The following is a 26,477-nucleotide window of genomic DNA, read 5'->3' as shown; positions in this document are numbered from 1 at the left end:
TTACACATTGGAGGCAGTGGGATAAAACAGCTCCTGGGTGGAGTTGGCATAGCCCAGAGGCCCTCTCTGGATCGCCCTGGCATTCCACCTTGCCTCTCTGCGTGCTCACCACCTTCATGTAGTGGCTGGCTGTGTGGGAAGTGCACCCACTCCCTACTGGGTCGCTAGTTCTGTGAGTCTGGGACCACCGTCCAGTCCACCTGCACATTCCACTCAGCGCCTGGCTCAGCCCCTGCCACACTCAGCGCTCAACTGAAATGAAACACACGGGCCAGGCACAGTGGCTCACGCCTGTAATCCTAGCACTCTGGTGGGCCAAAAGTGGGAGGATCGCTTGAGCTCAGGAGTTCAAGACCAGCCTGGGCAACAGTGAGACCCCGTCTCTACTAAAAATAAAAAAATCAGCTGGGCGTGGTGGTGCACACCTATAGTCCTGGCTACCTGGGAGGCTGAGGCAGGAGGATCGCTTGAGCCTAGGAGTTGTAGGATGCAGTGAGCTATGATGGCACCATTGCACTCCAGCCTGGGCAACAGAGACTCTATCTCAGAAAAAAAAAAGAAACGTGTGCACTAATGAACTAACTACAAATCAGCAGAAAGCATGAGGGGCCCCAACCTTACTTTTATTATCTTTTTTCCTAGAACCTAACGCTCTAAAAATCAGCACTACGAAACAGAAGTTCAAGTTAAATTTCAATGTTAATCTAACATTCTTCTCCTAATTAGGTCCTGGTGAATTTCATATGATAAACCCACAGGTAGAGGAAGAGTCAGACATGATGCAAAATGACCTGACTACAAGAGGGAATTTGTTTTTCCCAAATAAACAAAAATAACAGGATTAAACTGTTTCTAAAATTTTGAGCTGAAAATACTAACTCTTCTTCTATTTAGTTTGCAAAGTAGGAAAGAACATGAAATATTGGCAACTATAACTTACAGCCATACTTTACAGGAAACTATACATGGTAGATAATACCAAGTCCAAAAGATTGTATGCTAAAAGAAATCAACAGGTTTAATTAACGTTTTCTTTCCTTGACCACGACATCCCTTGTTGTGGCAACTATTCTTGACTTCATGGAATGGTACTCAGACCGAAAGATTTTTTGAAAGATTTCACAGAAGTTCTACAATCAACTTGATGGGTTCATTTTCTGCTAAAAGGAAGGCAAGTTTTTTCTGTATTACTTTGGTCAGATTCCCTGTGCCCCTGACAGTGCCCGATCGCGAGCTCACTTGGCCAGCTCCATCCATCTGGTGACGTCAGGAGGGTGGGGGGTCTTCCCTCGGACACGCTTGGCGGGCGGCTCCACAGGCAGCAGGTGCAGCAGAGCCTCCTCCAGAAGGCGGATGCCCGTGGGCTGCTGCAGGCTGGCCAGGCAGCCGGCACTGGCCGCGGCCGGGTCGAGCTTCAGCAAGGCCGCGTGCTCGCAGCTGATCTCCTGTGAAACCACAGATGCAGATGCTGAGCCGCGGTACCTGGACCATATCTTCACAAAGAGTAATTCATTTTACCAAACATAAAAGAAAGTTTTGACGTAAGTAGTGGTATTACCAGAAGTTTCTCTGTGTAATAATATAACAAATTTTCCATCAATATTCAATTTGCTCAAAAGAAGAAATGACTTCTATTTTTACATGTCTAAACCAGAGATCAATTTCAAGCAGGAAAAACACTAGCAAAACGGGAGGATTTCTCTCTATAAATACTCTATATATCTAAACAATACTTGCAATTTCCAGGAATATTCAGCCTGACTTGATAAGAAAAGCAGCTGAGACACGAAGATTTCACATCCAATCACCAAAAAGTGGGTGCATTCTTCTTCCTGTTATTCTAACCTTTTCCCCCGTCTTTTTCCACTCAGCAGCTATCTTAATTCAATAATATTTGAATAGAGGATTTCAGGAATTATTACAATGACCTTTACTTTGTAACTCTGAGAATCCTATATACATCAAAGTAATGAAAAATAAACCCCAGATCAACATTAAAAAAACATGAATAGTGTGACAGCATTTTAATGAAAACAAACCTGTACACAGGTTTTGTGAAAAGCCAGCCCCTCGCCATCGGCATGAGCCCCTTCCCCTTCCTGTGACGCTGTTCCCCACACATCAATCACTGGCCGTGCTACCACCAAGCCAACTTAAGTTCTACTTTAGGATTAATGGAAAAATGCAAATTCTCCAGAGCAACCAAACAAGCAAAAATGGCTGTCACCCTTAAAAAGAGCCTGTGGTACAGAAAGGAAAACCTATTTCAATTAATAACACAGCAAAGGCTCTGTCTTGACACGTCAGATTTTGAGGCACTGCTACCCTAATTTGGAGAGGGAAGCCCACTTTAGGATACAGAGTATCTTTTTTAGGTTTTTAATTTCTAAGTAATCTCCCTATTCTATACATATTTATCAAGTGCCCTTCCAGGTTCTAGACCCCACGGTAAGCAGTGCTGTCCCTGATTGTGTGCAGCTTAAGATTTGTCTATCCCATGTGCCCAACAGAAGTCTAATAAGAAATGGTCTTCATGAATAAATGACTATTATTAGGATATCTTTCCTTTTTATGTACGTGTGCACAATTTAAATGAGTTCTTTTAAGTTTATTTTCAAGAAGATTGACTGTTCTGTTCAATCCTATTTATAATATCATTTTACTTTATAAACAATGATTTGCTAAGCAAAAGATAAACTTTTAGTTTAGTAATCCTTGCTCCAACAAGAGCCCACGTAAACACTGGGCAAGGTACGATGATGGCATGGGAACAGAAATCAAATCCTCGCCCCACAGAAAGCTGACACGGGATGCTGCCCGCGGCAGGCGCCGACTGGCATGCACGCTGCCGGCTCCGGTCAACGGCAAACAGCAAGCTCTAGAAGTTACTTATTTTCTCAGTGTTGGCTGATGACTCTCCTAAACAGCAATCAGAAAAACTTGTTTTTTTTAAAAAAAATAAATATTGGGTCAAAACTGGGAAATAAGATTTAAAAGATTACTTCAGAATACAATGTAAAGAGCAACATTCATTCTGAATACTGGCTGACTCAATACGATGACTCAAACCTTTTTATCTTTAGGGTGGCTGGGAGGAAAAAAATGAAGGAATTCTACCTGTAAATTGTAAACCAACAAAAACAGAGCTAACATATAAAAACAATCTATACTAACAGTTTCATGGTACATCAAAAAGAACAAAACAAAAAAACTATGTATGTACTTCATCTCAGAGAATCATTACCCAATTAGTTTGTAAACTAATACTACTACTGATACATTAAAGAATATAATTTAGTAATTACTTCAGAGAGGCTAGTAGATGCAAAAATACTAAAATGAATCAAAAACATTTTCTACTAGGGAATTTGTAACGATTCATGTTTTGAATGGCACAGAAAATGCTTCTTACATGAAAAATAATCTCCCATTAAGTATATGTAAGCAGTCACAAAACATACACCTCCACTTGGTGTTCTCTGCTCAGACCACGCAGCCCAGGAAGGACTTACTGCTGCACCTGCGTATCTGTAAGGACACACAGCCGCCCCGACAGAGGTCTCGCTTCCCCGCTTCGTTGCTATCCTACACTGCGTTAATACTTCCCTGCTGCTCAAGTAATAGGACACTTACTAATGTTCCCTTCCATATTTGCCTGTGGATTGCCTGTCGCCTGTGTAGAAAAGTTCTGGGAGGGCAGGGATTTCTGCCTCTTCCCTGCTGTGGTCCCACTGGGTGGAACAAAACCAGGCCTGTGCTCAATCGATCTCTCTCAAGAGCAGTCGAGAGGTAGGAGAGAGTTTGGTAAAATACTACATAAGAAAACAACTAAACAAAATGCAGGCTTTAATCTAAACTCTGAATGGACTGGCTTATTACAAAATAAACACATATAATAAGTTTGATTTCTGATTATTCTGTCATATATAAGTTTTTTTGTTTGGTAAAATATAGATTCCATCTCCCAGTTTGGGATAGGGTTACCCAAACAGTGTATCACTCTATCAAACACCCTACTGTAATCAGTGATGATAACAGAGTCACGTGAGGCAAAGGGAGACAATGCAGACTTTTACCTGGATACAAGAGACAAAAGGTGGGAAGAAAGAGAAAGTGGTATTAAGAAAATGATTGAAGTCTTGGAGCAACTTTTGAGTGATATTGTTTTTTTCAGATGCCGTCTTAAATCTGTCCATCTCTTTCAAAATTCCGGAGAACAAGCCGCTAAAGAGCTGTTTTGCAATTAATGGGTCTCTCTGTAAGAAATTCAAAACAAAAACAAATTAGCATCTGAAGTGAAAATGCTATAATTTACCAATACCATCAGAGCTTTATTTCAAAATACAAACTGTTGTAAACACATCTATCGCACATCTCAAATCTATTCGGGAAGTTTGAACAGGCAGGCATTGATTGGCAAGGGGAGTGTTAGGAATTTAATCAAATATAGCTAATATATGTTATAGAGGCACAGCCTTTCGACCCAGAGAGATGAATTTAAAAGCTAGCTTAATCAATACATAACCACAGAGCTTCTCTCCTGAGTGAGTCTTGGTCTCTGAGGCCTCACCTTTAAAATGGGGCCACCAGAACACGGCTGGGGCTGTGGGGAAGAGCCCTGGTGGCACGTGCCCAGCGCTCAGTGCAGTGCTAGATAAGACCTTCAAGAAAGATCAGATTTCTAGGTGTTATCCCCGTGTCAGCATCAAAGTGAAGCTGAAATAACTGATGAGCTTAAATAAAATGCCAGTTTCAATTCTCAAAGTCCTACCATCCTGCCCATTTAAACAGCTGAAACCATCAGTGGCCGTGTCCGAGTTTCAGTCCCACCTGGCGGCACCAGCTCCCCCACCGCTCACTCCTCGGCCACAGGACCACCGCCCTCTATTCCTGTCTGTGACCCCAGTCCCAAGAGCACTTCCTGGCATTCAGTATCTGCATTTGTTAAATGAAGGCATGTGTGCTTGAATAAATAAAAGACTGACTTGTCCTTTGTTATAAAAATCTATAGTGGATACTATATAAAATTTCAGAAAAGATAGATTAGGAAAAAAGAAGAAAACAAATATCACCCATAATTGTACTCCATAGAGATGGTCACTGGCCCGTGTTGGCCTTTTACTGATGGTATATGTTGTTTGGAACCTGCTGTTTCCATGACAGGCGGTGCACAGGTTTCCACGTCTACAACCCACTGGTTCCTGAGTGCTGCGTACAAACTCCTCCACTCATGCTCACTCTGTTAAGAAACTGCGGTGGTAACTGAGATAGATAACATCGTCAGCAGGAGGCTTCTGCGGCTGCTGCTGGAAGCGTCCTGTGATAACGAGTTTATAAGCTCCCCAAATTCTTTTCTCGTGTGAGGCCCTTAGGGTAGAATGGCCGCCCCAGGAAGGCAGAGGAGGGACACTCTCGTGTCCCCCACTGTACCCATGCTCAGAACGGTCCTGGCACACAGGAGGCCCTCCATGAACGAGCATTTGTTGAATAAAGTACTAGAATTTGAGAACTATAAGGCAACACGTCCTTAAAGGACAGAAACAATGTACAGTCATGCTTTTACAAAGCAGCACTCAGCCATCTCTATTTTTTCCAAGCACAAACGAGAGGTCCTGACTGGGACAGGGGTCTCTCCCCAGTCCAGGCCACAGCTCCCCTCGCTGGACGGGGTGGGCTGGAGAGCAGTGTCGGCATCACTACAGAGGCAGCGACACAAGGTGCTAGCAGCTGGGCAACAGCGAAGTGTAGAACGACAGGGTCTCGTCCCTGCTCCTGCCCAGGGAGACCTATGGCTCACGCCGTACGATTCAAGCTTTGCTAACCTTCAGTTCATCTATAAACAGCTCTAATAACTGCCTCAATGTCACAGATCACTGGGAGAATCTGACGTGAGAATGTGAATGCATTTCGTGACAATGTAGGGCTTTGCTGTGGGGATCCCTGAATCTACACGTGGGTTGAACGCAGGGGAGGGGATGAGGCTGACCAAGGCCTGCGGTCTAGTTAACACGCAACATGGTACTACCGTTACACAAGGTGTCACCGCTAGGGGAAGGGTGGGGTGCATGGATTATCTACTATTTTTGCAATAGTATTACTATTCCTATCAATCTATAATTATTTAGATCAAATAAAAAACTTAAAAAAATAGTAAAAGGCCACACAGATGTAATCTGTTACTAAAATCAATAAAGTATTGAATACTGAAGTACAACAAAATATAAGGTATTATATTTCAGTACCTAGATTAATGTTATATATATTACAATAGTTTTTTATTTTTAAAATTATTATTTCAATAAAAGTCAAAGGGATCTTAAGCAGGCCTTTGGGGGATAAACATCCTGTTTTTGTCAAAGGACTCAGCTAGAAAATTTCATTCACTCTTGACATTTTCTTTTGCATTCTAAGGCATAGAAAAATATTTCCAGTCGCTGTCACTGAGCAAATAACCAGACAAGGAATACTGATCTCACTGATAAACTGATACTTCTCCAGTGTTCCCCAAAAAGGATTTTGTATAAGCAATGACAGGAGTGGCTTAGCACATTAAAGCTTACAATATTTTTCATGTTATTTCATTCTGATTAACATTACTGGATAAGGAAAATGGATTTTACTCTCTGATTTTACAGATGGAGACCAGTGGCTCAGAACCTTCATGGACTTGACACGGACACCGGTTTTAGGGCCAGATTCTAGGTAACTCCGGCCAGAGGCTCACTGTGGAGAAGCCATGGAACCAGGAAACGGCAGGCCAGGACTTCCCACCAAGCCCACTGCTGGGGACAGATCAATGCCTCTCTGTGATGCAGACCAGCCTCAGCCAGGCTCCCGGACACACTGCAGACCCTGCGCGGTGAACAGAGACCGTCCTGTGTCAACAGAAAACAGAGCAGCAAGGACAGACCTGGGCCACGGCCTGCAAGGGGGCGATGAGGCTGCTGTGCGGGATCTGAATGTCAGGAAGGTCTCCATGCCGGTAGCTTCTGTACAGGATGACCTGGGCGTCCTGCTTCATTTTTAACTCACTCTTCATCTCCTGCAACCAGAACCGAGGAAGCAAGATTAGAACTCACTGAAGAAAGGCAGTCGCACACGAGATTGGGTGTCAAGACCCGCCTTGCACACAGAGGCAGGTGGTGACAACCGGCATTCACAGTGGTTTCGACTCTGCTTCACCAGTCCGTGGCAGACCGTAAATCCAAAATCAAACATTAACGCTATGGCACACAAGCAGAGCAAAGGCTGCTTAAATATTTATTACAAAGTAATCCAAATATTCATAAAATCAAAACATTTTCTTGAAAAACACAGATTGGAGGGCTGCCACTGCCCCAAACTCCCGACAAACGCAGGCCCCAGGCACCTGCCGGCCTCTGCCCGGAGGCCTCTCCCAGCTCCGCCCATCACTTGGTCCCCCTGGGTGGCACCGCTCAGAGAGGCCTTCACCACAGCGCCAGCACTGGTCCTCAGACATGCTTGTCCCGGGTTTATTCCGACACAGCCCAAGGTACAAGCTCAGCCTGTCGTCTGTCTGTGAGGCTTACTGGGCCGTGGCTCCATGGAGCTTGCATTCCGCTCGCCGCGATACTGCCAGTGCCCGGCCCAGCGCCAGGCAGCAAGCACAATGCCCCAGAGGTGTGTGTTCAACAACCAGACGGCCACCGACACACGCCGACCCTGGTCAGCACAGCAACCTGCACGCCGGTGTGCGAGGGCAGACCTGGCTCCCGGGGCGCTGCGCCACACTCATGGAGCAGCACTCACACCCCCTCACACCAAGCCACAGGCATGGCCCCGGAGCTCCTGCCCAGCAACCCTCCTGTGCTGGCTTTCTCCTCCTCTGCTGCCTAGATGCCATCCTTCCCTCAGGCACGCCCCACGGGGTCGGGGCTGCTCAGGATCCCAGAGCCTCTCCTCTGGGGGCCAAGGAGAAGACCCCCAGGTGTGGGGGCCAGTGAGGGTCCTGCACACGCCCTCCCGTCTTCAAACGAAAAGTTTTGGTTGCAGAGATAAGAGGAAGATGAAAAGTACATTTTCTTCCCACAGAAGATACAATGGAACCATTCAAACATTTCCTACTCAGATTTGGAAGTAAAGTACATGGCTAAAGATTTGAACTGAACTAGAACAATGAGAGCACTTTTATTCATAACCTATCCTATCTTTCCAGAAAATTTTGTCAGTTACTGATGTATAATTAAAATTGAAACTACGGCTAAGCAAATTCTGTCCTGACTTCCACATTTTGAGAAATGTGTAACTACCAAGTCATGCCATACTCGTGTCTCCATTCCAGTTCTGGATGTCTGGCTGGCCCTGCTGCCCCTTCTTCCAGGCTGGTGTCCCCTCCTTGTCTCCTGGCTCACCCCCGCAGCACAGTTCATCAGTCCACAGTCCCTGACCCAAGGTGCCCAGGGAATCCCTCCCCAGGGCTCTGGCCTTGAGGAGGGAGCTGGCCCACTCCCATTCTAGTGCCTGAGGTCGCAGGCTGCAGGATCCAGGATGACTGAGGGTTGTGTTCCCGCCCTCCGAGAAAGCTGACCTGCAGAGAGAGCAGCGCTGAGCGCTGGTGAGAAGCAGGGACCAGAGGCAGAGATGGCACCTGGCAGTCCTGTGGGCCAGGCGGACCAGAGTCGGGGGACACCCTCACACCTCTCTCTAAGAGCCCCATCGCCCAGGGCAGTCAGACGGGGCGTGGTTCATGAGTAACCTTGACTCATACAGAGCTGCTTCTGTAATTCTGGTTTGCAGAACACTGGAACCAATATCTGACAGGAAGCTTATTTCCTTCGTATATATCAGTGATATAAAACAGATATTTCTGACCAATCCAATTCTTGAAAAAGATACAAACCTTCTCTCGTTTTTGTTCAGCAAGACCTTTTCTGGCATAAATCAAACTGAGTTTTTCTTGGTCCTTTAAAAATCGTCTACGTAACCTTAGTATCTCTGCCCGACTGTCTGTGCCTGAAGAACACAAAGCAGATTTGGTTACAGACGGCCATGAGACAGGGGCATGTGCCTGCCTCCCTCCCCAAACCCCTAAAGTGACAGTGAGAGTGCTCAGCACCACTTTAACATCTTTATCCAGTGTTTCCTTGAAGACTTAAGCCTACCAGGAACAGCAGAGGCAGCAGCTAAGCTGGAGAACAGGGACCAGAGTGGCAACTGCCTCAGCTGAATCCCACCTCAGCTGCGCAGAGCCCGGGGAGGAGGCGACGCGAGTGGACAGGGCTCGAGGGGCTCGAGGAGCTCGGGAACCAGCAGGGCCAGGCCCCTGCAGAGCGGGGAGAAAGTGCAGCCACAGCCGGCGACTGGGAGGGGACATGGGCCGTGCAGGAGGGCAGGCTGGCACGGCACCCACGGTGAAGCGAGGACTCCTGAACCGCAGCTGCCCCTGCCGCTGGCCCCAGAGTGCGCCCACCTCCGGCTGACCCACCAGCAGATGCACCAGGGGCTTCGGCGTCTCGCTCCAGCCCAGCTGCCAGGCAGCACACCCCCAATCTGCAGTATTCCCGTGCAAAAGTCACCAGACATTTTGAGGTAATCTTTAAATATTAAAGACAGAAACCAAAATAAGTGACAAGGAAAGAGCAACTGTTAAAAGCAGACCACGCAGGGAAAAATTTCAAAAAATTGTCATGTATTAGAAAAGTAAGAGTAGATATTATAGCCGTGAACCAAGAACTAAACAAATGTTCAGGGAACAAAAGAAAAAAGCTCATGGAAATTAAAAATATGAGCAAGGCCTGAAAGATAAGATTGAACAGATTTCCTAGAAAATAGAGGCCAAGAAAAAATAAGAAAGTTAGAGGGATAATCCAGAAGGGATATCTAAGCGCAAAGATTCCAAAAAAGAGCAAAGAGAGAAAACTGAGGTGAAGAAATCATCGACAAAAGCACCCATGATGCACCCACAGTTTCAGAACCAGAACACATGAGGCAGCAGTCTGAAAGGGCCCACATTAAACCCAGAAAAAAAGACTGAAATAGACCCGCACCAAAGGACACTTTTGTGAAATTTCAGAAAACTGTTTGAGAAGTGAAGATGTTAAGAGCGTCCAGAGAGAAAAGACCCGGGTTCTCACAAAGCACGGACAGGGACAGGGAGGACACCAGTAGGCCCCCCGCCTGCACCCTGGCGGCGCCACACCAGGACGCTGCAGCTGCGCTGCCCTCCGGGGCGTGAGCCTCAAAGGCGATGCGAGGGCATCCGGACCTCAGGAAAGCTCACTGCTATGACCCCTTTTCTCAGCACGCTACTGAGGAAGGGCTTCCCCCAAAGAGCGAATAAACCACCAAGGCAGGGGAGCAGACCTCCGGGTGAGGAGGACGAGAGGGGGTCCCTGGATGACAGCTGAGCAGAGACCGTGGGCAAGCACCCGGAGGCTCCTGGACCGATCTCTTTAAGAGGATGAAACATCACTGTTGGGACATAGTAAAAGACAACTGCACAATTCGGGGGAATTTGGTGATAAATATGTAGAAATCTAGGCATATAAGCCAAAGTAATTATTAATAGCCAGGAAGAAATATTATACAGTATTGCTAATGGCTTAATCACAAATAATATTTCATAGTCAAAATAAGAAGAAATACTGAACACTGATAAAATTATGACTCAACTAAGCAGGAGGATGAGGCACAATCGAACGAACCGCGTGTGTGCATGTGCACATGTGTGATACAAAGGAGAGGGAGAAGGGCCAGACCCACGAAGCCAAAGGATAACGACTAATACTGAAAAAGAAACAGCAGCTGTACAAAAATACTATTTGGAAACACGGAAGTAAATACCAAAACTCAGCTAAAAGGGTTGTCAGTGGTTGTCTCTGAGATCTGGGAGACGTGTATAGCTGTCATTTCTTCTAACAAGCTTTCAAGAAGTATCTGACTCTTTCAACAACCCGCATATATAACTGATATAAATAACTGAAGGAAACGGAAACGATTAAAATAATGGTTGTAAAGTGATATTTTAACTAAGCTACAATTTCAATTTTCTAAACTGTATTTCCTTTTAATAATAAATAGTATTATAGTAAGTACTAACTCATCACATTTTATGAACTCCAAATGTTCTCGTTTAGGCAAGAAAGTATGCATACCCCAAAGAAGACAGCATGTGAAATATTTTAAAGCTACAAAAGGACGTGGGCAGACTCAAATATTTTAAATGAATTAAAATAGATCATTATTAGTATTCATTTTACCTACTTCGTTCTATGACTGCTTTTTTTCCCAAATCCATACACAAAACTCTCAAGGAAAATAGTTTCAAATAGGTTTCACGTCTTACCTTCCTTAATTTCTATACATGGTCCCCCAATTATATGGACACCATCCATGACATTTGTTTTACTCTACAAATGTAGACAAGGAAATATTGTGGAACAATCTGCGTCGCGGACAATAACTGCTGCCATCCTTAGCAATTTTCATTGACTTCTGAGCTGTATCCCCATTCAATAAAGAGCTCGACCAGCCCAGAGTCGTTAACTAGCAATTGTCAGAAATCACCCCAAATGCACACCTCTCTTTAGTGATCCTCCGAAGCTCAGAGCAAAAGCTTTCCTGGTGGAAGCAGCGTGTGCGTGGGCTTGCGAAGAGCAAGCGTGGGGACAGACAGCCGAGCAGCCGTGGGAGGCCCCAGTCACCAGGGACTTCCTTTTAAGCTTGGGGCCGTGACAGTCCAGGCTCACAGGCAGGACCAAGGGCTCTGCACTCCTGGTGCGTCAGAGCCATGAGGGGGGAAGGAGGTAAAAGAAAGACTCCTGTGAGGCAGCTGGGCAGGGAGGAGAAGTGGGAGGGGCGCTCGCTGGCACTCCTTCAACTCACAGTGCAGAGCAGAAAGATGCCAGGTTTACCTCCCTCAGTTAAGTTTAGAGCATTGGGTACGGGCCACAGGTTTGCAACTGAAAAGTATGAAAAAGAGTAGTTGGGAGTAAAGCATTTTGTGTGTGTTTTAGTTCCTATGATTACATAAAAAGGAATTTAACCTTGCTTCTAATTTTACTTCCACATATCTAGGTTTCTAAGTCGGCACTTCCCCAGCGCTCTGTCTTGGGAGCTTCCCTCTGTGCATGTCCTTCCTCTGCACTCTCCATCACTCCCAGAGCTGCAATTCCGTAAAGAGCTGGCTCTTGGCGCAGGGTCTGTGAGCCCTGCCAGTGGGTGCCCCCTGGTTGTGGTGCCTCTGGCCTCTGTCTCCCGGCCCCCTCACTCCACTGCCCCCTACGAACCTGTCTCAGGAAAGGCCGTTCAGAGCTCCGGGGCCTGCCTCTGCTGGTGCATTACGTAGCTGCTTCCTAACACTGGAGTTCAAAGCATACACCCCGCCCCCCGCCACAAGCCTGTCCTCTTAGTACCTTTTATCCAACGCGTCCCAGAGCATCATGTGCCTGGATCACACCGGGCCCACAGTGCCCTGGCTCGGAGTCAGCTCCCACCCCACAGCTCTGCGTATCTGTCCGCTTCGTCCTTTCCCTTCCTACACTCCCAGGAAGGTGAGCTCCTCTCAAAGGCTCCCTCATTAAGTCTCCCCTGAGGCTCTCTCCACAGTACCTGCCTGAATGAATTCTCTCACCTTTGACACTTCATTGACGAACCTACCTCATCTATAATCAACAGTTTATGGCCTTACCCACCCCAGAAAGTCACCAAATGAATGGACTGAGTCCAGCTTATTCTATGGTTTTTCTAGAACTTCTAAAAAACAATCTTTTCAGCACGGTAAGTGCTCAGACAACATTTACTGAATTATATTTTAATGGGCTTAATTACAGGTTACAAGGCAATGTGGACACAGTCAGCAATGTGCTGTCCTGGCCTGAGCCTCTGTGCTAATGCGGAGGGCAGGTCATCTGAACCGTGTTTCCGCACCTTACTGACCTTTCGCTTTGTTATCCACCTCATCCCCTGGGAGGCCCAGTCTTTTTTTCCCAAAATCAGGTCCCACTGACTTCAAGGGTACTTGCTGTGACTTCTCACTCCTCTTGTGGGCAAACAGCAGGGAGGAAGACAAGGAGTCAGACGAGGAGACCGCGTGATCCACGAGCGGGTCAGTGCTGCTCCCTGTCAGCCAGTTAAACGAGCTCCGTCCACCTGCAACACAGAATCAGCAGTTACTGCGCCCAGTGCCACACAGGGCAGTGACACCTGCTGTGACACCCCTGCCGGGACACACTGGCAGCACCTTGATCTTGAGCCTCAGCATGCTCACCTGTGACCTGGCTGAGTCTCTGTCAGGTCCCCAGGGTGTGGCCTGAGGCAGGGTGTCCCCACTGCAAAGTAAGAAACAAGCCACCCGCTCCCAGCACAGGAATGATACTTTGTATCTATTGAAAGGTGCCAAGAGCCCGGATTTCTAATATTAGTGTCACAGAATATCCATTGGGATTATTCAAATTAGTCCCAATTCCAGAACCAACAAAATGTGAAAAAAGTTACATAAAGGAAAAACATTGAGGTGTTTACATAAAAGGATTAAGATATTTTATTTTATAATTTGTACTTTGCTGATCAAAGGAAACAGACCATTTGAGAAAGAACAGTTTAATAAACTGTAAACATAGCAAATGAATTTGGTTTAGCTCTACTTTGCTTTTGAGATGTTTTAAATTTGCTGCATTAGATTGTTCTGTACAAAAACAAAACAAAAACATACATGCACTGAAACTTGCCTTGGATTTTCTAGTCAGAAACAATCCTCTTCTCCTTTTTAAAAAATTATTACAAACATACGTAATATAAAATTGCTATTTCAATTATTATTAAGTATACAGTTGAGGGGCATTAAGCACAATCATGTTGTTCTGCAACCATCGCCACCACCCCTCCCCAGAACGCTTTTCCACCGGACAGAAGCCGCTCTCACGGGCCAGAGTGCCTCGTGCTCAGAGGCAGCGTCCAGGTCTGTTACCTGCAGTCTGTGTCAGCGTGAAATCACCCTGCTGTTGGGTGGCCCTTATCTGCCCGGCCGTTGGAGGGCGTGCTGAGAGGGGCCCCTCCTGGGTTCGGGTCTGGAGAGTGCTCTGGGAGGCCTGGGTCTCAACGAACATTGGAGTGAGAACAGTACTTCGGAAACGCCAGTCAGAATCAACGGTATATTCCTGCATATAAGAAAGTTTCAAATGAAATGTTCCTTTTTTAGCAACACTGGAATACTTCTATTTAAAATCCGATGATGCTATCAGCAGACATGTACCACAATTTCATATCTCTCCGTGGAAAGCAGGTGGAGAACCTTTTCTAATTTAAAAGTTTTAACGAATTATTGCCCAACTAGAAAAACTACTATTGGGGGAGAAAATGCGTTTTCTTAACGTTCTGCATTACAGGCGGGATGTCAGCCTCATAACGGCACCACAACACGACTGCAATGGGTCCAGCACAACTGGCTCGACTCTCCTGCACGGCGCACGTGCCGAGCCCCGGGACAGGCTGGGCAGAGTGGGCGCGAGCCTTGCCCACGTGCAGATCACCGGGGTGCTGAGCCCAGCGCCTGCGCAGGGACGGGAGGCGGGACGGGAGGGTGGCATTCCTGAGAAAGGAGCCGAGTGGAGGCCGACAGCGAGAGCAGTGTGAGCCTCCAGGGGGGAGGCAAAGGCAAGTGCTTCGGAAGAATGTGTGAGTATTCCAAGGAAAGGACGACAGCCAGCTGGACGCTATTAGAAACATTCATTAACTAACAAACAAGAAAACTTACAACATTCATCATCATTACAGAGACAAGAACTTCACCTGAAACTCGCATTCTGACAGAGGATGCTCAAACATGGGGTTTGGATAGTCTGGGCTCATGCTGGTCATTTCAAGCAGAAAATCTGTTGCCAAACTTAAGAAGTGCACTTCTATCTTAGGCGAATATAAAGAGTTTAGTGCCAACAGTCGGTCCAAGGCATTGGAAGGTAACCTAGTTTCATGGCTCCAGAAATTTCGAATCATTAATCTGAAAAGCAGAGAGAAGAAAAGCACACTTCTCAGACGCTGCCAACGAGGAAGAACTTGCACGTGGTGTCATGTGGGGAAGGCTGCTTTTCACCCACCCAAAGCCTGACACAGGGCGACCACAAACGTGCAGGAAGAGCATGGCCCGAGTTATGAAAAGATGCACTGAAGGAAGGGGATGTCAAAATATGTATTAAAAATTTAACAGGAGGTGGGAGACTGGGTGATTTAAGTTTTCAATGATAAGTAGATAATATAAACTATTTTGAAACTGAAAAAACACATATAATACATATAATTCTTCACTGCCTTGCTAAGACAATTTACTCCAAAAATTACTGCCATCAAGTATTCAAAACTTTAAATTAGTTAAAAGTCAGGTTAGGCTCTATAATTTATGAAGGCTTATGAAATCCAAATACAATTTTTAAAAGCTCAATGAATTTAAAATTGTAGCAGAATGGAAACATAAGTGATACATAGAATCATATAAAAAGTTTATGCCCCTTCCTATGTAATTAGTACTTGATAAGACACTCATGTAACTGACTTACGTCAGGCATTATAGAAGATAACAATCATTTTTCCTACTTCCACCTATAATTAACATGGTTTCCTCTTATTACTAAGGTTTCAAACACTTCATTCAATATTAATATAAGTGTGATCTCCACTTTTTGTGTTAAATGGGAAACAGATTATAGATTTTTTTTTTTTTCTTAAAACAAAAAAAGGAGACAAGGTCTCGCTGTTGCTCAGGCTGGTCTCAAACGATCCTGCCACTTAAACCTCCCGCGTAGCTGGGATCACGGGTGTGCGCCACCAGATTTTCTTTTTATTTTGAAATACTTTAACTCACTGCACTAGCAGAGAACGCTTTGTCCACATCACCTTTTCAAAAGTTTTATTTTAAAGTAACTTGTCAAGATTTTGAAGTCTTATTCTTCATAATGTGATTTAAAATACATTTTTACAAAACATTACGAAATACAGGAGGCAGAGAAAATGCGGATACTGCGAATACATTTCTAAACCTGCAGAGAAATGCTCTGCGCTGGCCTGGAAAGCGATGCCCGAACGCGTCCCTGCCGCGGCCCCGGCGCCCGGGAGGAGCACGTACTGCAGCCCAGGGTTCTCGTCCACCAATCCTTGAATCAGCACCTCTTTGGCCAACTTAAATATTTCCTGGGAGTCATCATCTGATTGACTTTCTGGATCTCTGTTTGAGAAAATAACAAAATGTCAAAACATTAATATCTCTTCTAGCCCCGTTGTTCAAGCCCAGTAACACCATCTGGAACTACAGTGCAGACGGCTGGTTTTTGCCCTGGGGCTGCAATGCCCCAAATCCCAGCAGGACCCAGCTGTGTGCACGCAGGACTGACACCCTCTTCTCGGGCCTCAGAGCTTATGCGTTTATAAGCTTGTAAGTGTTTATAAACTTAAAACATTTTAAACTCAACCAGTTTCACTCTCTAAATATTTCCCACACGTGTGAAATGAGTTAAAATAAGGACAGAATATATGAAAATGCATTTAATTATTAATCACATGGTTAAAAAGGCTTTATTATGTTCCAGATTGCTAAGGCACCCAAATGATACCTAAAAAAATGTCAATGTATAGCTTACCTGTAATTGTCATGTGTCCACATGAGAATGCTATACATCTGCTCCCTACATGTCGTGGAAGGATGGGAAACAAATTCCACAACAGGGCCCAGAAGTTCTCGGAGTTCTACTGGTTTCAACTTTGCCATCATCCTATAAATTATGTCCAAACACACTTTTTGTCTTTCATCATCTCTATAAGAAAGATTTAAAAAACACACAAATTTACGCACTTTTATTACTGTACTTTCAAATTATGACAGACAACCTCTTCTTCTTTGTGCTGTTCTGCAGTTTCAAAATTTGAATGGCATTATGATAGATCATATTACACTTAGGTAAAAATTGCACTCTTAAAATAATTATTACGGGCTAGATTATTAAAAATAAACAAATTTATTCAATGTGCTATCCTGGAATGAATCTTGGAATAGAAAAAGGACACTGGGGGGACTGGTGAAACGGAAATAAAGTCTAGTTTAGTTAATAGGAATGTACTAATGTGGTTTTTTTTAATTTTTTTATTTTATTGACATCTATGCCTCAAGGAATGTACTAATGTTAATTTCTTAGTTTTAACAAACGTATTAAGGTTATGTAAGATGGGGAAACTGTGGAAGGGATATATTTGGGAATTCTGTGTACTATCTTTAAACTTTTCTGTAAATATAAAATTATTTTAAAATAAAAAGCTTATTTCAAAAAACCTGATAATAGCAAACAAAATAAGCTAAAAATATAAAGAATTTCTGATTTTAAAAATGCTCTCAAGAGCTATCTGGAGCGTCACCCGGTGGAGTGCAGTGCGGTCCGCGTCCTAACCGAGGGCAGGCCTATCTCCCCGTCCAGTGTCCCTTTCCCTCCCCGCGTCCTAACCGAGGGCAGGCCTATCTCCCCGTCCGGTGTCCCTTTCCCTCCCCGCGTCCTAACCGAGGGCAGGCCTATCTCCCCGTCCGGTGTCCCTTTCACTCCCCGCGTCCTAACCGAGGGCAGGCCTATCTCCCCGTCTGGTGTCCCTTTCACTCCCCGCGTCCTAACCGAGGGCAGGCCTATCTCCCCGTCCGGTGTCCCTTTCGCTCCCCGCGTCCTAACCGAGGGCAGGCCTATCTCCCCGTCTGGTGTCCCTCTTGCTCCCCGCGGCACCCGCCTGCACGCCTTACACCCCGCACACAGTAGATAGTCACCCAAGGACACAAGGACACAATAACATACATTCTTTGCTATTGGCACATTGCACATTTATCAGTAATTTATTGCCATGTAAAAGTATGTATAAAGACCAAGACTGGAAAAGAGTAGAGAAATAAAATAATATAAGCCATCAGCAGCTTTCTCCTTTAACTTTTACTTTTGTACTACACTGTAACTCTGAAAGTAAAGAAACAACTGTAGTATTATACATTCACTGAAAGCTCTTACCTGGCAAAACAGGTACGGAACTCAAAAGCACGCTGTTTAAATGTGGAGGGCCTGAGGCGACTGCGGGCCTCCTCTATTCATGGGTGAGGGACGGGGCCCATAGGCTTCGGGGTGGCGGTGGGGGCCAGGCCCCCCTCCGCACACATTCCATCATTACTCTCTCTTCACGTTTCCTTCTCAGATTCAAACATCACAAATATACCTTTCATGGAAACCCACAGGTTCTTCCTGAGTTGAAGGAGAGGCATTAGCGTTTTACGAGCCCACCCGAGAGTGTGGGCGGCTGTTCACTCACCTGTGTCTCATGATTTGAACAAAGTCCTTGCTCTTTAACTGGAAGTACAGGTCTGTCATTTCCTCAGCACGACAAAGCACCACCTCTAGACAGAGTGTCTTCATCACTCCGTGAAACTTGGGCAGCAGGAAGAACACAGCATTCATGAACCTGGGTGGGGAGGCACAGTGGTGAGGGGAGGGCCCCAGACCCTCCACCCTGCCATGCGCCCGAGGGTCCCTACCTGTCAGCAAGAGGAGGGAAGCTCTTGGTCACTTTGTTCAAGCACACAATAAATTTGTCCTCCATAGCATTCTGATGTTGCTTCAACTGTTTTACAACCAAGTCACGCACGGATTCCTCTAGTATCTGAAAAATTAAGTTTCTTTTCAAATACACAAAGGTGGAAACTTATGTTAAGCACTGAAAATAAGGTTTACCTTGAATATTTAAGTGAACTCAAGGAAGGTGTTCAATGTTATCACCTACAACAAGGCTCACAAAGTGTGTGACAAAACAAGAGGTGCTAGGGATGCCCACCGGCCCACACTGACCACTGCATGCCTGGCTCCTGGTCCCTGAGGTCCGACACCCAGTGGGTGCTCAAGACCACACTGCTGTGCTCTGCGCTGGGAGCACCAGGGCGCCTGGCTTATGTCAGATGTCGGATCAATGAGGATCAGTGGTTCCTTCTGACACCGACACACGCCAAGTAAGCCCTTTGGGAAGTTAAGCTAAAATCAGTGACTAAATACCGTTTAAGACACATTATAAGATGTTCGGGTCTCTGGTCAAAAATATTTACATAAAACAGAAGCTTCCAGCAACTCTCCCCAAACAGCAGCCCCATCGGATCTGGCTGCCCACGGCCACTTTCCCTCCAGTGCCTGGAGGACCAGGAGCAGTAACCACCTGCCGTCACAGACTCGTCTGAACCTGACTGCCTCCCTCCCCAGCACCAGCTCCCCAGGGGCAGGGACATGGCCTGTCCTGCTTCCTGCTGCATCCCCAGAGCCTAGAAACAAGCAAGTCCTCGGAAATAAGTGTTCAGCTAGAGAAGTACTCAGTATAGTCTACTGGCAGGAAGTGATGGAAAATGTTTACATCCATCATTCATACCTCATCTTCCTCCTCATAAAGACCAGAAAAAGGGAAGTGGGCAACCTTTTTAAAGGCACTAAGACTGGATGCATAGTTTTTCAATACAAAATTACTATAGGTTGAGCATCCCAATTCTGAAAATCCAAAATTCAAAATGTTCCAAAATAGGCCGGGCGCGGTGGCTCACGCCTGTAATCCCAGCACTCTGGGAGGCCGAGGCGGGTGGATCGCTCAAGGTCAGGAGTTCGAGACCAGCCTAAGCAAGAGTGAGACCCCGTCTCTGCTAAAAAAATAGAAAGAAATTATCTGGCCAACTAAAAAAATATATATAGAAAAAATTAGCCGGGCATGGTGGCGCATGCCTGTAGTCCCAGCTACTCGGGAGGCTGAGGCAGGAGGATCGCTTAAGCCCAGGAGTTTGAGGTTGCTGTGAGCTAGGCTGACGCCACGGCACTCACTCTAGCCCGGGCAACAGAGCGAGACTCTGTCTCAAAAAAAAAAAAAAAAAAAAAAAAAGTTCCAAAATCTAAACTTCTCAGAGCATTGACATGACACTCAAAGGAAATGTTCATTGGAGCATTTCAGATTTTAGATTCTTGGATTAGGGATGCTTAAACAGTAAGTATAATGCAAATATTCCAAAATCCAAAATCTGAAACACTTCTGGGCCCAAGCATTTTGGATAAGGGATAGTCAACCTGTAATATGGGGCCATTTGAAAACAGTGCTCAAGGAAAATCCTTAACACAAAACCACAAATTTCAATGGCCTGAACCCCATGGAGATTATTTTAATTGAGTATTAAACAACTGATTCATCAGTTGTTTTTGTTTGCTTGTTTGTTTTTTTAGACAAGGTTTCACTCTATTGCCCCGGCTCGAGTGCAGCAGTGTGATCCTAGCTCACAGCAACCTCAAACTCCTGGGCTCAAGTGATCCTCCTGCCTCCGCCTCCCAAAGTACCAGGATTACAGGCCCAGATTATGTCTTTTTATTACAAGTATTTAATCTGATGACACAACAAAATGTTCAGAATCTAGCAAGTAAAAAAGCAAGTGAGGCTGGGTGCACGGATCATGCCGGTCATGCCAGCACTGCGGGGGGCCGGGGGTGGGGCAGCACAGGACACAGGCACGGCGGGACACAGGCACAGCGGGACACCAGGCACGGAGGGACACAGGCACGGAGGGACACAGGCACAGCGGGACACAGGCACAGAGGGACACAGGCACAGCGGGACACAGGCACGGAGGGACACCAGGCACGGAGGGACACAGGCACAGCGGGACACAGGCACAGCGGGACACAGGCACGGAGGGACACAGGCACGGAGGGACACCAGGCACGGAGGGACACAGGCACGGAGGGACACAGGCACAGCGGGACACCGGCACGGAGGGACACAGGCACGGAGGGACACAGGCACAGCGGGACACAGGCACAGCGGGACACAGGCACGGAGGGACACAGGCACAGCGGGACACCGGCACAGAGGGACACAGGCACAGCGGGACACCGGCACAGAGGGACACAGGCACAGCGGGACACAGGCACAGCGGGACACAGGCACGGAGGGACACAGGCACAGCGGGACACAGGCACGGAGGGACACAGGCACGGAGGGACACAGGCACAGAGGGACACCAGGCACGGAGGGACACAGGCACAGCGGGACACAGGCACAGCGGGACACAGGCACGGAGGGACACAGGCACGGAGGGACACAGCGGGACACAGGCACGGAGGGACACAGGCACGGCGGGACACAGGCACGGAGGGACACAGGCACGGAGGGACACAGGCACGGGGGACACAGGCACGGAGGGACACAGGCACAGCGGGACACAGGCACGGAGGGACACAGGCACGGAGGGACACAGGCACAGCGGGACACAGGCACGGAGGGACGCAGGCACGGAGGGACGCAGGCACGGAGGGACACAGGCACAGCGGGACGCAGGCACGGAGGGACACAGGCACAGCGGGACACAGGCACAGCGGGACACAGGCACGGAGGGACACAGGCACAGCGGGACACAGGCACAGCGGGACACAGGCACGGAGGGACACAGGCACAGCGGAACACAGGCACGGAGGGACACAGGCACAGCGGGACACAGGCACAGCGGGACACAGGCACGGAGGGACACAGGCACAGCGGAACACAGGCACGGCGGGACACAGGCACGGAGGGACACAGGCACGGCGGGACACAGGCACGGAGGGACACAGGCACGGGGGACACAGGCACGGAGGGACACAGGCACAGCGGGACACAGGCACGGAGGGACACAGGCACGGAGGGACACAGGCACAGCGGGACACAGGCACGGAGGGACGCAGGCACGGAGGGACGCAGGCACGGAGGGACACAGGCACAGCGGGACGCAGGCACGGAGGGACACAGGCACAGCGGGACACAGGCACAGCGGGACACAGGCACGGAGGGACACAGGCACAGCGGAACACAGGCACGGAGGGACACAGGCACGGAGGGACACAGGCACAGCGGGACACAGGCACGGAGGGACACAGGCACAGCGGGACACAGGCACAGCGGGACACAGGCACGGAGGGACACAGGCACGGCGGGACACAGGCACGGAGGGACACAGGCACGGCGGGACACAGGCACGGGGGACACAGGCACGGAGGGACACAGGCACGGAGGGACACAGGCACAGCGGGACACAGGCACGGAGGGACACAGGCACGGCGGGACACAGGCACGGGGGACACAGGCACGGAGGGACACAGGCACAGAGGGACACAGGCACGGCGGGACACAGGCACGGGGGACACAGGCACGGAGGGACACAGGCACGGAGGGACACAGGCACAGCGGGACACAGGCACGGAGGGACACAGGCACAGCGGGACACAGGCACAGCGGGACACAGGCACGGAGGGACACAGGCACAGCGGAACACAGGCACGGAGGGACACAGGCACAGCGGGACACAGGCACAGCGGGACACAGGCACGGAGGGACACAGGCACAGCGGAACACAGGCACGGCGGGACACAGGCACGGAGGGACACAGGCACGGCGGGACACAGGCACGGAGGGACACAGGCACGGGGGACACAGGCACGGAGGGACACAGGCACAGCGGGACACAGGCACGGAGGGACACAGGCACGGAGGGACACAGGCACAGCGGGACACAGGCACGGAGGGACGCAGGCACGGAGGGACGCAGGCACGGAGGGACACAGGCACAGCGGGACGCAGGCACGGAGGGACACAGGCACAGCGGGACACAGGCACAGCGGGACACAGGCACGGAGGGACACAGGCACAGCGGAACACAGGCACGGAGGGACACAGGCACGGAGGGACACAGGCACAGCGGGACACAGGCACGGAGGGACACAGGCACAGCGGGACACAGGCACAGCGGGACACAGGCACGGAGGGACACAGGCACGGCGGGACACAGGCACGGAGGGACACAGGCACGGCGGGACACAGGCACGGGGGACACAGGCACGGAGGGACACAGGCACGGAGGGACACAGGCACAGCGGGACACAGGCACGGAGGGACACAGGCACGGCGGGACACAGGCACGGGGGACACAGGCACGGAGGGACACAGGCACAGAGGGACACAGGCACGGCGGGACACAGGCACGGGGGACACAGGCACGGAGGGACACAGGCACGGAGGGACACAGGCACAGCGGGACACAGGCACGGAGGGACACAGGCACGGAGGGACACAGGCACAGCGGGACACAGGCACGGAGGGACGCAGGCACGGAGGGACGCAGGCACGGAGGGACGCAGGCACGGAGGGACACAGGCACAGCGGGACACAGGCACGGAGGGACGCAGGCACGGAGGGACACAGGCACAGCGGGACACAGGCACGGAGGGACACAGGCACAGCGGAACACAGGCACGGAGGGACACAGGCACGGAGGGACACAGGTACGGAGGGACACAGGCACAGCGGGACACAGGCACGGAGGGACACAGGCACAGCGGGACACAGGCACAGCGGGACACAGGCACGGAGGGACACGGGCACAGCGGAACACAGGCACGGAGGGACACAGGCACGGAGGGACACAGGCACGGAGGGACACAGGCACAGCGGAACACAGGCACGGAGGGACACAGGCACGGAGGGACACAGGTACGGAGGGACACAGGCACAGCGGGACACAGGCACGGAGGGACACAGGCACAGCGGGACACAGGCACAGCGGGACACAGGCACAGAGGGACACAGGCACAGCGGGCTGGGAGGCCGTGCAGGGCCTGTCCCTCTCACAGCTGGGTAACAGCTGCCCTCATCTTGGCAGCCACCTGCCGGGTGATTTTCTCCAAAAGGAAATCTCAAGACCAAGTTCACAGGAATGAAAGCTGGTTAAATACTCAAATAACTTTTACAATAAAAAGTGAGCCGCCAATCTGTCAATCTTTAAATGTTCACAAGGTTCCCATGTGTTTAAAAAATCTTACATCATCTCTAACAAATTGAGCCCTGCATTTGGCATACAGTAGGAAAACGGTGAAACATTACATGCAGATGCCACTTTGTTTCCAGCAGCACGCAGGAAGTACATGTAAGTATCATGGGTCATAACAAATCAAAATTGACAAGTGTTTACTTAAAATTGTGCAACACACTCACGCTTTTTCTCTCTGTAATATATTGAAGAACAAGTCCCAGAACTTCTGCTGCTGCCGCATATACCTCTTTGTATTTTACAAAGGACATATTATTGACCAAAGCTTGAAAGTATCTATAACAAATAGAGAAAACAAGTATGCTTAAAATAATGCATTCTGTTGTTTGACATAAAAAGTCAAAATTTTCCCTCTCTTGTCATATTAATAGCACAAATTAAGAAAATCTACACATAAAACAATATAAATTATGTACAGGAATACACACGTCAGTTTGCATTCAGGGCTCTGACATCGTAACCAGAACAGTGTGGGTGGTCCAACGCCAACCACACACAACTGCGAGGCCTGACAACACGCTGCAGTGAAAGAAAAGGCTACTGTCCAAGAGTGGGAGGCACTGACCCCCTTTCAAAAGCCCCTACTATGACAAGCCAAAGACAACAAAACGACAAGGAAGACAAGGCCTGTGCCCAGAGCACACATTCTACGTGAGGCAAAGGGAGCGGCACATCCAACCATCACCCTCACAGCAACTCCCTAGGGCTGTTCTTGGGGCGGAAACCAAAGATCAAAACAGTGACCTGTCTACAGGAAACGAGTTCCTGTTGAGTGCCGAGCCCCTGGCTGTCTCAGCTGTGAGGTCACACAGTCCCTGGCACCAGTGACGGTGTGACGGGTCTCGGGTTCAACACGGAGGGCCCAGAGATGGGAGGCCAGGGTGGGCGGGCAGAAACCTATGGGACAGCTACGGTGGGAACCTGACTTCAAAAGTACCCTCTGTGGTGTCCTTCCCTCTGTGTGTCACACCCGCTGCCCCTGTGCCCAGCGGGGGACGGCCAGGCTGGAACAGGGCGAGCACAGGGACAGCGCCGCCCAGCGTTCTGGCGGCCCTTTGTAGTCAGAGACCCCGTAGCGAAGCTTTCAGGTGTAAGTGTTGACAATATCAGTTTAGAAAATAAGACAATACCTAACACCCCTCACCTGCCAACACAAACATGAAAAAATTCCACTTATTTTTAAAAACCTATATTCCCCATTCACTCCAGACATATTTCTTCTCCCAAATGACTCTAAATCCAACTTTCTAAATTTAGGTAGAAATATTTTTAACATGGGTTCTGGCCCTTAAATTTATCAAAATTGAACCACACTCCAGTCTGTCAATCCAATTCAAGGAGACTTTAACCCAAAAAAGAATCAAGCAAAAAATATGATACTTACTGGAAACTTTCTACACCACACTTTGGGTCGTAGGGAGGCAAGTCATTGGCCATCACGATGCCTAATAACTGAATCCCTACTGAATTGTCTTTAGAATTAGGATCTTTACTGGAAAACTTTTCAAATATTAACCTGAAACATAAGCACACAGGAGAAAATAGAGACTGTCATATAATCAAATTTCAAATTATGTTCGTCATCTATCATTTCAAGTAATCAAATTTCATTGTAATCACCATTTACAACATGCTGCATTTTAACCTAAATTTCTAAACAATATTGTAAAAACTAGTAAACTTATACCTGTAAGGGATGGACAAGCAATCCTTCCAGCATTCAACGAGGGTCTTTACAATTTCAAGGTTGTGTCTAAACACAGCTCTTTTTGGATGAAAGACATGTTTCATCAGGAAATGAAGCAATCGATTTGCTAATACTTCATCTTTAGGGACTCCCTGAAAAGGTAATAGAAATTCTACATTAACATGCAGCATTCCATTCTGGAAAAGGCTTTTTTAATCCAAAAGTCCATTTATAAAAGAAATCTGGCTTTTACTGAGGAGCCCAGCTCCTGATTGAAGCCCTATGTGTGATGTTTTAGGGCTGACCTCGAGCAATGACCAGGGCTCCCTGGCAGGGCTCAGGGAGCAGCTGCTGCCACACGGGCGGCACCGCAGTGTCTGGGGGAGCTGCAGGCCAGGGCGCAGGCCCCCACCGCCACACCCTTAGCACCTCTGCATTCCTCCCCAGAGCCTGCTTCTAGGTCCCTTCACCTGCGGCCCTGGACAGAGGTCCTCTGCACGGAAAGAGGGGGAAGCCGGGAAGAATTTTCACGCTCTGACCCAGTACCTAGCGCTCTCCCACTCTGAGTCCTTCCCCTGGCACCCCCCCCAACACCACCTCAGAGTCCATAAGACGGCTGGAGCCGTTTGTCCAGGGCCCCTCACCAGCAACCCACAGCGACCTGTGCTGATCCCCTGATCGCTGACCAGGGCACTGCTCCTGGGGGGAAAACGGAACAGGATCAGTGCTTTTCCCTCTGGTTTTAGCCTCTTGCTTATGCATGTGCAGCGGAGGGAACCTGAGGCCTGAGGGCCACCTGAGCCCTCTAGGTCCTTAAGTGGAGCCTTTGGGCTGAATCTAAACTTTCCAGAGCAAATCCTTTCATCAAAAGGGGCACAGCAGAGAAGATGAAGCTATGAAGCTTTTCTTGCCTCCTTTGGTACTTAAAAAAGGACAATCTTGAAATCAGAA

At 48.4% G+C, this 26,477-nt stretch overlaps 1 protein-coding gene across 4 annotated transcripts in view; it reads right to left on the bottom strand.

Annotated features, from left to right (window-relative positions):
- PRKDC (protein kinase, DNA-activated, catalytic subunit) overlaps positions 1–26,477 on the bottom strand; it is a 170,844-nt gene that overhangs the window by 43,588 nt on the left and 100,779 nt on the right. For all 4 annotated transcript variants that reach the window (XM_045560693.1, XM_045560695.1, XM_045560694.1 and 1 more), the window contains 14 exons: positions 25,527–25,678; positions 25,224–25,355; positions 24,004–24,115; positions 18,503–18,627; positions 18,280–18,429; positions 16,587–16,760; positions 16,076–16,174; positions 14,749–14,956; positions 13,928–14,117; positions 12,898–13,110; positions 8,861–8,973; positions 6,911–7,042; positions 4,077–4,256; positions 1,240–1,445 (listed from right to left, as the gene is read on the bottom strand). In XM_045560693.1, the coding sequence (XP_045416649.1) occupies positions 1,240–1,445; positions 4,077–4,256; positions 6,911–7,042; positions 8,861–8,973; positions 12,898–13,110; positions 13,928–14,117; positions 14,749–14,956; positions 16,076–16,174; positions 16,587–16,760; positions 18,280–18,429; positions 18,503–18,627; positions 24,004–24,115; positions 25,224–25,355; positions 25,527–25,678 (2,186 nt within the window). The remainder of the gene's footprint in view (positions 1–1,239; positions 1,446–4,076; positions 4,257–6,910; positions 7,043–8,860; positions 8,974–12,897; positions 13,111–13,927; positions 14,118–14,748; positions 14,957–16,075; positions 16,175–16,586; positions 16,761–18,279; positions 18,430–18,502; positions 18,628–24,003; positions 24,116–25,223; positions 25,356–25,526; positions 25,679–26,477) is intronic.

This window comes from Lemur catta, chromosome 9 (genome assembly GCF_020740605.2).
Source record: "Lemur catta isolate mLemCat1 chromosome 9, mLemCat1.pri, whole genome shotgun sequence".
Taxonomy (NCBI): Eukaryota; Metazoa; Chordata; class Mammalia; order Primates; family Lemuridae; genus Lemur; species Lemur catta.
This window is presented reverse-complemented; position numbering and strand designations above follow the sequence as displayed.